Source organism: Cebidichthys violaceus, unplaced genomic scaffold (genome assembly GCF_023349555.1).
Source record: "Cebidichthys violaceus isolate CVI_PGR_0920_01 unplaced genomic scaffold, fCebVio1.0.p SCAF_1, whole genome shotgun sequence".
In the NCBI taxonomy this organism is placed as follows: domain Eukaryota; kingdom Metazoa; phylum Chordata; class Actinopteri; order Perciformes; family Stichaeidae; genus Cebidichthys; species Cebidichthys violaceus.
Genome location: NW_027176262.1, coordinates 9,642,025 through 9,653,750, shown reverse-complemented (window position 1 = coordinate 9,653,750; position 11,726 = coordinate 9,642,025). Strand labels below are relative to the sequence as shown.

The window sequence follows — 11,726 nt, the reverse complement described above, 5'->3', positions numbered from 1 at the left end:
GTCTTTCAGTTACCACTGCTGGTACACATGGTAACAAACATTAAACAAATAAAAACGAGTGAAGTTGGACTATCTGAATCAGAATCTGCTTTATTGGCCATGTATGCATGCGCATACAAGGAATTTGACTCCGGTTTTTACGTTGCTCTCAACGTACATACAGAGAATATACAAATACACAAAATAAATAAATAAACAAGGACAACAAAGTAAAACAGAGGTAAGCATAAACATGTAACTACTATACAATATAAATATATATCCAAAAGTATATGAACATAAAGAACAACATTGACAGTTGATTTCTAATGACTAGAAGAGCAAATATAAACACAAACAGCATAAGCGAGCAAAATCTCAAATAAAACTTATAACAGTCTGTAGTATTTGAGAACTCTTGTATATTTCTGCAACGGATAACGGTTTAACCTCTAAATACTAGGTTACACTATAGGAGCACACTCTCGCCGAGATTTAGCCAAGACCTCGTCTGTAAAACTACAAATAAGAGAGAACTACAGTTCCCATCTGCCATTTGCACATCCCTCTACCGCAAACAAAGAGCCGCATACATGCACACACAACACTTTTTTTTAAATAAAAGAGATACATAGCTCAATATCAGTAACACACCGGTGCACTTTAAGCAAATATGATGCAACCGACAAATATAGCCGCTAACACAGAAAAAGCCGCACGAGTCGTCGCGTGATTTCACGCTTCCGGAAGTTAGAATGGCGTGAGAAGGAGAGCGCTGTCCGAGGTGCTGACACAGTGAGTGGCCTAGTGCATGTTCTTCTTCAGACAACATACCAATATATTTCACATGCATTTCTATTGTTTGACTTGTAACAGTGATTCATTATCTAAGGTACTGTGTAACCTAACTGTGACAATACTGACACCAGATCTTTCCTTAAACTTTTCCCCCCTGTAGCCTAATATTATGCACCCCTTTATCTCAGGCTCACTATATTCTGTGGAAATGCATTTTGGTCTTTGATTTTTGTTTTTATATATTGTCAAAATTTGGGAAGATGGATGAACCTCAAGAGTCATCGTCCTGTATCACCGATGCCAACAACTCCATCAGCAGCACTTCACAATGCAATGGAGTCCCAGAGTGCCAGACCCTGCTGCGGGTGCCGGAGTCCCATGGACTCCAGCTGCTGAGCGTGCTCAGATCATTCAGAGAGCAAGGCTTGATGTTTGACTTCACCATTAAGGTCCAGGAACAAAGTTTTCCCTGCCATCGCTGTATCCTTGCAGCATGCAGTGATTTCTTTAGGTATAGTCTGTCTGTCTGTCTTTCCACTACCTACCTACCTACCTGTCTGTTTATTGATCAATATAACTGCTCTGTCTTTAGGGCCATGTTCGAGGTGGACATGAGAGAGCGTGGTGATGGTTCAGTGACTCTGGGTAACCAGTGTCCGGTGGCGGTGGGTTCATTCCTGGACTTTGCCTATTCTGGAGAGACACTCATCACTGATGGCAATGTAGACATGCTGTTTCAGCTTGCCTCTTTTCTGCAGGTAGAAATACAAGAATTCTTTCTTTTTTTACCCTTTAAAACAAACAGTTGATTTGCTAAATTTGTGCCATAACTAGTGCCTCCTCATCTGCCACAGGGTGTTACATATTCTTCATATTTTGACATGTTACAGTTAGTGCTGTAACAATATCAGATTTTTACTGCACGATTGTTGTGGCTAAAATAATTCAGTATAACAATATTCACAATATTTATGGAAAGTTCAATTAATTTTTTTAAATCATCAGTCAAAGTCATCTTTAACTTTGTTTATTGTCGTCTCTATTTTTGGAAATACATTACACTCAAACTACGACTGTGGGAGGGAGTCTGTAACCATAGCTGCATATATAAAATGATTCAGTGCTGGATTATTTACATGATATTATCATATCATCAATAATTCATTTTGAAATGTCACGGTTATTGTAAATACCGGTATATTGCGACACCCAGTGACAGGTGTAAATAACAAAATTAATGATGGCTGAATTTCTTTCCTGTGGTACAACCTCACGGATGTCTTCAACTAAAAATGTTTTTATTCTTATTGGTATATGAACATTAGTGACCTTGTATAATTCCCTGCATAGCTCCGCCAGACTTCAACCCAAGCAGCTATCAAATCAAGCAAGTGAAAATATATGTGTGGGTGTACAGGCCGTCATTCAACGAGCATAACAAACAGGGTCAAATCATTTAAAGAATAACGTTTATTAAAGTTGCCAGTTTTTTTAATATGTACTGTTTGTGTCCTCAGGTGTCAGTCTTGTCCCGAGCATGTAGCAACTTCCTGATAGGAACCATGGATCTTGGTAACTGTCTGTCCCTCTTCTCCCTCGCTGAGGCCTACGGCTCTTCCTCCCTCCTCCAAAGTGCCAACGAGTTTGTGGTTCAGAACTTCTCTGACCTTTCCAAAACCCAGGACTTTCTGGATATGCAGGTGCTGCTTAAAAACGGACACGATAAGGAAGGCATTTTAGTGCACATAAGGATGAATGTAGATTATTTGTCAATTAAATCATACATTCATACTATGTATGCAGAGTCTGTCTGAGCATTGACTTTAATCTGTTTATACTCATTCTCAGAAATTAACATGATGACTCCAAATCATATTTCATAACCAGTCAACTGTAACTCTTCGTGATTCATAATGTGATGATGTATCCATGGTAAAGAAAAAAAGGACAGTATCCCTTTTAAATGGCCTTTAAAACAAGATATAGCAACAACATTTGTCAATATGCTTCAGCCATCTTAGCCTCTAAATCTTCCACATGTTCAGGAAAAAAGGCTATGATTTAGAAAGGGTTTTAAATAATTTCATCAAGTTCATGTATAAAATGCGGTACTGTGTGTATAATTTATCTAATTTCTACACAAGGGCATAGCATTGATCCCATAACTATATGTAGAAAATCACAAAGTCTGGCCCTGAAGTTTGGTACCTTTCTCAGTAATAATAGTGTACAAAGTGATTTTGATTTGACAGGAGATCTTATTATCATTCTGCCTACATCAAAAAGCCTGAACTCAGTCAGTATTTACTATTTCATTTGCTTCTTATAGGTGAATGTGTTGGAGGCATGCCTAAACTCAGATGCTCTAAACGTGCCCAGTGAGGAGGCTGTGGTGATGTCCCTTCTTAGATGGACACGGCATGATCTCTCAAGAAGACAAAAGCTGTTGCCAGGCTTGTTATCTCTAACCAGACTCCAACATTTACCTGCACCTGTACTAAAGGTATGAGCATGCTGCATCTGCGGGATTTGGGATTTTTGTTGGAATGCTGATTCAGCAATGAGGTCTTGTGATCGTCTCAACCTTTCTGGTGTTCCCCCTCATTTTCTCTCTCAGACCCTGCGTGACTCAGACGCCCTCCTCTGCGATGGTAAGTCGTGTCTCGCCCTCCTCTCAGAGGCTCTTAGCAGGCAGGATCATTACAGCGGCCTGCTCTCTGACGCCAGGCCAGCCACCACACAGAGCTACATCTACATCCACAAGACGGAGGAGAACGGAGAGATCCGCCACAGCTTCTGCTACTGTCTGGAAACAGACCAGTGGAAGGAGCTGGGGACAGGGCACGGAGCTGCTATGCCAGACCCACCAGGATCCTGCGTTACCAGCTTTGCTGAGAAGGTACGTTTTGGGAGTGAACCTTGAGTCCTGCTGCTGTTTAGAGTCAGTGGTTCCCAACCGTTTGCCAACTTGTGACCCCTTATTACAAGTTATAGCCTTGGTGTGTGCATGGGGTGTGAGTTTTCTTCCCCAGATTATTTCGTTTGAAAGTGTTTTAGGTCTTTAAAGTATGCCGATATGTAAAAGGAGGAGCATAATCGTAAAATTGGACAACAAACAAATGGGGTATTCCTTTTTTTTTTGGTTGAATAAATTCGCCTCATCTCTCCACTGGATCAAAGATGTTTGTGACAGGCGGTTGCCGGGGGAACTGTTGTCGGGCAATACGTCTCCATGTGGCAGAGCCGTTCCACGACGCCACGGACGAGGTTTGGTGTTTCTGTCCTGTGACCCTAACCTGCACGCGTGCGCCAGCCATGCAAAAGCCCAGAACCACGCACACAGCTGTGACCTGCCTGGACCGAGTGTACGTCATTGGAGGACGGACCAAGGGATCAAGAGGGGGAGCTCCCAGTCTGCTGGAGGTAACAGTGTTTCCTTTATATACAATTGGGTGAAGATTTCCTTTCCTTACTAAACTTTCAAGGGTGGATTTTCTGTTAATGTGCAGTACAAATGCGGTTCTTTTCTATCATGTATTCTAGGTGGAGTATTATAACCCTCTGATCCAGACCTGGTGCTCAGTCAGCCCGCTGCCCACTGCCATCTTCTACCCTGAGGCCAGTGCTTGTGGAAGTGTTATCTATACTCTGGGCTCAGAGGTGGAGCTCACAGACTCCTTCAACCCCTCGCTGGACTGCTTCTTCCGCTACGACGCCAAGCAGGACCAGTGGAGCCGCCTGGTGGCAGAGTTTGGCCAGTTCTTCCATGCTACACTGGTCAAGGCAGTGTCGATTCATAATACACTGCACCTCTGTGACCTTTCCACTTACAAAGTGAGCCATCAGATCGGCACTGATGAATGCATGATTTGTCAGTCATTGCATTGTAGTGTGAAGGCATTAAAAAAGGGTTATGTTGTTTAAGTTTTCTGAGCAGGTTTATTGTTAAATTTGGACTTCAAAACACGCCTATTTCTCTACATCCAGGTCTACAGTTTTTGTCCAGAGACCTGCGTGTGGAAGGGCGAGGGATCATTTGAGTGTGCTGGGTTCAATGCTGGAGCGGTTGGTATGAGAGACAGAATCTACATCCTGGGTGGAGACTATTCACCTGACGAGATCACCGATGAAGTTCAGGTAGGAGAACCTTTTTATCCAGAGCTACTTTGACTTTTATTGGCTAAAGGTGGTGTTCCAAGTTTTTCCTGAGCAGAAGGTGGAGACCACTTGATGGCAAAATGTCTCTTTGCTTTTAAGAGGCCTTGAAGATGTGATCAGTAGCTCACCAGAGAAACATTAGCATCAAAATGATTCCATTGCAAAAAGACAAACAGAGGGTATTCATCATCTAAGATCTGTCTGTTTTCTTGTGACCTGTACAGGTGTATCACAGTGAGAGAAACCAATGGGAGGAAGTGACTCCAATGCCCAGAGCACTCACTGAGTTCCACTGCCAGCTGATCAGCTTCAACAGATACAAAGACCCATGGGGTGACACTGCTTGATACACAGCAGACACCCACTCATGAAAACATGTGAGTGGATAAACATGTGTGTGTTACATGTGTCACTGACGTAAGCAAGTACCCACAAGTCTCCCTTTGAGGCTTTCAAACCTCTGTGCATGACAGACAGACTGAGAGAATAACAATATTTGACTATCACCGCATCACTCACACATCCTCACAACACAAGAGCACCTAAGTCAGATATTTACTTTATTGTTTTTATTTATTTATTTAAAGACTTTAATCCTTAACTTTGTATGTGTGAAGCACCTGCTGTCATAGGGTCTCTGTTGTGTCATTCAAAATCTGGTCTCTCCCATGGAGGAACCCTATAGAGTGGAAGACTATTTTAGAAATCCTATTTTAGTAACTGAATATTTTTTTTCTGCTTTATATGAAAAGGAGAATTCCCCACCCAAAAAGAACTCACAGTATCTGTACATTTACCAGCTCTCCTACAGATGGAATATAGAAAATAATACTTTGTTATGTTTACTTTTGAAGCTCCATTTACACAGCCTTCATGAGGAATTCAGTGTTATTTTCCAGAGTTTTCCTTTGTTTTTAGCTGATGAAGACTTCAGTCATACATTTTTTTTTTAATTCAACAAAAATAATTTAGTGGCAATGCTGTGTAAATGATCTGGGTGGATTTTAATTTGAAACTACTTGCATTTATTCTGTTTCCGACTGTCATGTATCCATGCATGCCCTGTTTCTCCTCTCATGATGTATAATTCTACATGTGATCAATCCACAAATCTCCTGATAATCTTCAGTAACTGCTTGTTTGATGAAAATGTGCAACTATCACAGAGAAACACTCTGGAGCTTCAACTAACACAACTGTTTAAAGTTTCAGAGAGCAGGAGGAGAAAAGGGCGTCACGGTGGAAATCATAAATGCAAAGTATATTTGTGTTATGAAACAGAAAACTAGTCCAACAAATGAAAGACTGTTTAATGGCAAGAAGTGAACATAAACGTAATGCTTCCTTATTTGTGTAGATGTCTTCTTCTTTGAGTAGATATAGTATCTGCATAGATACATTCAGCACTTAGTAAACACAGAACAATAGACTCAACAGCATGGTTCATTGTATCAATGGCACAGGAATGACACATGGGATGTACTACTGTTTATGTGACATTACTGTGTCTCATAGCTGTCGCTTTAAAACCCTGGTTTATTTAGTTGTATTCACCTTCCCATCTCTACTGTGACTTCCCCTTTGGCTCTTGCCAAATATTCAAGGCCACTTTCAAAAAACATCTCAAAACAAATTCTGATCGAAGACTAGTTTGAAAATGACAATCTGCCTGTCTGTCTGTAGCAATCACATGATTTTAGACATCGCATCACTACCTAAGCTCTGGACCAGACTAAACAAAAAGAATGAAAAGATGTAAACGCTGTGTCTGAAGAATAATCAAAGTCCTACAATAATCAGGCTGGCTTCCTTCCACACACATCTCTCTGTCTCCTCTGCCTCCGGTTCATCTCGTCTCTCGTTGCTCCATGGTTTAGGCCTGGTACGTTTTCACCAGCAGCCACATCAGCAGCACAGTGATTAAGACGATCATGAAGTTCAGGAACAGCTCCTGTACCGAGCGGTCCATGGTGGTATCACACCCGAGAAGAGGAGGAGGGGAGGAAAGAAAGAGACAAATACGAAGGATGCAGATGTTGAGTGTTTTTTTAAAGAGCTGGGGCTGGTCCTGTACCTGAGAAGTGCAGAGAGATATGAGCAATGAAAGATATATTAAAGTATTACCAAGGCAAATAGTGTGGTGGTAAAAAAGAAATATATATATATATATATATATAAGTGTATATTTGTCTACAGTGGCACATGTGCTGTGTTTTGCATGTGCATGTTTGTTTTCATAGATTAGAGGGATCAGCCACTTCTTAGGCTGGTCGTTACATCTGTCCCATCACTCAACAGGGAGAGGGGCCAACAATACACCCTCATATAAACACATGGGAGATGACTCACACACCAGCAAAGCATACTTAATGATACACTATCATACATGTGATCAGGTTAGAAAGTACTGTATGGGAAAGTTATTGGTGCATGAAAAAAATAGATACAAGCCCCTTTGCACCAATTGCATTTTCAAAATCAGATGTAGCCGGTGAGCTGTTACCTTTCCTCTTTTGGCAGCAATCTCAATATGAGCAGGAAGAGGAGAAAGCAGACGTTTTCATGCGTTCCAGTAGTACTTGATCTCTGATAGCTTGTCTTCTTGCTGAAAATTCTATTGTGGCACTTCTTCTCCGTAGCATCTGTTAGCAGCTGATCTTCTTGCTGTTGTCCAGCTCTCTTCGGTCGCCAGGGGAAGGGCCCTCTCCTAAAGTAGTCACCCTAGCGGACCGCCCATGATTCACATACAACCAGACTGGTGTCACGCAGCAACTAAACAACCAATAGAGTGTCTTACTTTCCACAATCTCATCCACTGATGTTTTCCATCTATAACCATACAGAGTCTCCCTCTTACACAGAGACACACAACAGTGGAGGGACTCAGGGTTATTTATAAAACATTATTGCAGATACTAGGTGGATTACAGTTGTTCCAAACACAATACTCATGTCTTCGGATGGATATAGGAAACTGAAACAGTATCTGTATCTGGGTGTGAGCTATGCACATGAGCAAAGAAGAATAACCAAGCGACCTCTCCAAAATGCAACATGGGAGGCATGTAGATTTAAATCCAGCTGATACCACAGTTCATCATGCTGTCTGGCCAGTCAAAGAGGAAAAAGGAAAGGTTAAATCCTCCCTTAGTTATTTAGATACTTTAATACGTAATATCATGCCACTGCACTTGATTTACTTTCAATATTCTTTGTGACGGCTGGATCTACCAGCCAGGAAAGACAATAAAAGGATGTGTATGGCCTGTGGCAGGGTTGCATAGTGGCTGCCATCATTCCGTAAACTTATTTTCTCAACAGATTGACAAACACAGGCAGCTGAGCTAAATCAGATACTGCTCCCCTTAGTGAAGTGCAGACAGGTTGATGGGCAGTGAGGCACCAATATACTGTACAAGCTGATACAAGTAGATTAGCTTTATTATATCTCTATATTATAAAATGTTCTCCACCCAAATCAAACTTGGACCAATTAATCTCCATTTAAGAAGTAGTTTAAGAAGCATACTTTAAGAAGTAGTTTGAAATCATTTTTGAAAAATATGCCTGTAGATGAAAAGATTGATACCACTCATGTATGGTGAATATGGAGTTACAGCCAGCAGCTGGTTAGCTTAGCTTAGCATAATGACTGAAAACATTTGCAATTGATTGGTTCTCAAGAGGGAGGGTCTTATTCTATAGGCCGGCCTATGATTGACAGCAGAGAAAGAAGAGAGGAGAGTGGCACGCTAGAACACAACCGTTTTTGTAATCGGCAATGACAGATAACCCTCTTCCCTTTAGTATTCTTCTTTCTATTTCTCAACTTAAATTAACTGAAACCTACTGAGTTACCAGTACTGACAGCAATGACATTAAACAACTAAGATACAACGTGCTAATTAGAGAGCAGATATTGCCACCTTTGGACAAATCCAGCTGTTTCCCCCTGCTTCCAGTCTTTATGCTAAACAAAGATAACCACCTGCTGGCTGTTTACTGTGAGGTCAAGAGAGTGCTGTCAATCCTCTCATCTAATTTGTCAAAAAAGTGTATTTGCCTAAACTATTCCTTTAAATAGATGTTGATTGTAAAGTGTTTTTCTCTCTCTTGTGGTAATGTATAGCCATTGTTCTTTTACATTCTCCCTTCTACGCTGGTGCTAAGAAAGGGATTTTGACAGTTCACCACAGTGAACCTCTCAGTTCATCTCACACTTGACAGCTGCTTAAAACTGTGTTATCTTTGATCTAATGTTAAACCCCCTTGACACACCTTCTTCTGTACACACAGAGGGGTCACAGCAGTACAAAGTGTGTATGAGCTTGGCTCCCTTGAACCTCTCCATCACAGGATTCCAAGGTCTTTCCCAGAGGATTTAACAGATCAAAACGTCTGTCATTTTATCCCCCTGCTGCCCTGCCAACGTCAAACCAATAGCTATTTGACCCAGGGATTCCCATTGTCACGGAGATCCAGCGCCGGGGTGATTGAATAAAGCAGGGCGAGGTGTGCAGGCATCTCTGTGCGGGGTGGACCATGGCCCACTCTGACAGCTGTGTGTGTTTAAGATAGAAAAGCACTGGCAGGGTTGCCCTCTAAATCAGTGGAGTTGGAGTGTCAACAAGGCCTCAGAGACACCATTCCACACATGCTGGGACGCTCTGTGTGTGCATGCATGCAATAAGACTACTGTTTATTACCAGTGAAGGTTGGTGACAATTTCATGGTTGTCAGCAGTGAACGTTATGGCAAAAAAAGACAAATAAAATCATCTACAATATCAAAAATATCAACAACCAATTTATGCCAGGAGACAATTAGCCATTACAACTGGTCAAATGCTTAACATGTAGCATGTTTAATCCATAGAAAAATGAATAAGATGAGGTTTTGCTTTCAGTCTTTGTGCTAAGCTAAACGCCTGCTGGCGAGGAGAGACAGGAATTCATCTAAGCTGACTGTGATCCTGACAGAGAGATGATACAGGCAGCAAACACAAGGCTCAGGCCTGGTTATACTTTGGCCAGTTGTAATATTATGTCTGAGCATCAGATCTGCTGCCAAAGACCTCAACTAGTAACTTCTGTCTGTCTCATATCCATTGTAGCTGCCAGTTAGCCAGTGAATATATGGATCTGTACATTCTTCAGTGCTACAGCATGTTATGTCTTCTCTTGTTAGTGTCTGTAATGCAAGACAAACCTGGTTGAAATTACCTTGTTGCATATCAGTTTCCTTTTGAATAAGATTTGATCTAATGACCATGTCACAAAAATATTTTTGTCTCTGGAAAGAGAACATGAAAGAACAATGAAAAAAAAAACATGTAGGGTTTTGGCTGATACATTTCTGTACTTTTACCAGTTTCATTGCCATAGTTTTTATGACTCATCTTTTTCCAAGAACAGATATCAGCTTGCATATCCCTAGAGAACTGACTAACTATTTCAAAAAGCAATCTGTCCATCTCCGTCATGCAGTCTGCAGCTAATCAGAATACAAAGATGCCAGTAACAGGAGTTTGGCCTCGGGCTACTGGCCCTACGAAGGGTAATGGCATGCCTCTGGGTACACAAGTGGTTCCACTCTAATTCTCACCATTACCCTGCTTTTTAAGAACTTGGCTGATGTGTAAGGTGAAGCAGCTCTTAAGCACTGGCAATCCTAATTTAATGTTCATAATCTGAAAGAGACATTTTCACTTTGTAGAATACTCATTGATCACAAGTTCATGGCTGACCAACTCTGAAACATATTGTTGAAATTAGATTTATAGTAAGATGCATTTCGTCTGAAAACAGCAGTTGAGAAACTAATCACACATTTTCAAGTACAAGTAACTACTTCATGCGCTGAGGAAAATTGTGTTTGAAAACTCCACAACAGCTACTTAATTGAGCTATTGTTGGTGAGATTGTTTTTTCTACTACAAGACATTTAGGAAGTCATACTGACTCAGAGTAATGGATTGCAAACAAATTGTCATCAGACAAAAAATTGATTAATGTATTTCCCTTGTGTTTTCATTATCGTGTACACTGGATAAAAATGTTTGTGTTGTGAATGCTAAGAAATTGCAGCAAAGCTTTATCCCTTGCTGGTACGGGCCCTGATTAATCCTCCAGCAAGTGTACGTGACTGAAGTCTCTGGGCATCATCCAACACACACGAAGGAGAGAAGACTATTTATATTCTTTATTTATTAGACTGTTTTGAAAAACAAGTTGGAGCAGAGCGTTGCAATGGTGTTGGAGAGGGCAGCCACAGTCTCCTGTCTGACCAGCTGCTGTTTTGTAGACTAAATTGAGCGTGCTGATAAAACAACGAAGGGTTCCCACTGTAATGACTGAGATGGCTGAGGACAGGTGAGGGCTTCATTACACTACACACCCGTGTATAATCACACACACTGACGCACAAAGTTTCATGCTCACGAACACATACATGCATGCTGGAACACATACTCACACACAAAGGTCTGTGGAGTCATTAATCTGGCTGTAGAGGAATTCAAACACAGGATCTGAGCTAATTGTCTTCGTTGACGGAGGAAGCAGACAGAGAGCAGAAATCAGGGAGAAAAAAACAAAACAATAGACAGAATACATCAATTACAATTTAGAAACATGTCTGAATGTAAATCACTGGTTGTATCTGATCAGCATCTGCCCTGATGTGTGGTAATGTGTTTTGTTGAAAAGGATGCATTAGAATTAGCCAGCTAGCCTATTGTGATAATACTCTTTCGTTCTCATGTAACACAAGATTATCCTCAGTTGCCAGAA

At 41.2% G+C, this 11,726-nt stretch overlaps 2 protein-coding genes across 3 annotated transcripts; one reads left to right on the top strand and one right to left on the bottom strand.

Annotated features, from left to right (window-relative positions):
- Nucleotides 1-576: 576 nt before the first annotated feature.
- kbtbd3 (kelch repeat and BTB (POZ) domain containing 3) lies at nt 577-6,165 on the top strand. 2 transcript variants are annotated; one of them, XM_068709726.1, is made up of 10 exons: nt 577-774; nt 1,038-1,288; nt 1,370-1,535; nt 2,295-2,477; nt 3,107-3,280; nt 3,395-3,676; nt 3,958-4,200; nt 4,321-4,611; nt 4,765-4,914; nt 5,160-6,165. In XM_068709726.1, exons 2-10 carry the CDS (start codon nt 1,038-1,040, stop codon nt 5,280-5,282), a joined length of 1,863 nt encoding a protein of 620 aa, XP_068565827.1. In that variant the 5' UTR covers nt 577-774; the 3' UTR covers nt 5,283-6,165. The 2 variants fall into 2 exon arrangements, with proteins under 2 accessions (XP_068565827.1, XP_068565835.1); XM_068709734.1 differs by lacking the exon at nt 1,038-1,288.
- A 65-nt stretch (nt 6,166-6,230) lies between these two features.
- LOC137871780 (sarcolipin) lies at nt 6,231-7,656 on the bottom strand. Its single transcript, XM_068709749.1, has 2 exons — nt 7,439-7,656; nt 6,231-7,009 (listed from the first exon to the last, which is right to left on the bottom strand). The coding sequence occupies exon 2, from the start codon at nt 6,902-6,904 to the stop codon at nt 6,809-6,811; it is 96 nt and encodes a 31-aa protein (XP_068565850.1). The 5' UTR covers nt 6,905-7,009; nt 7,439-7,656; the 3' UTR covers nt 6,231-6,808.
- Between the last annotated feature and the right edge of the window lie 4,070 nt (nt 7,657-11,726).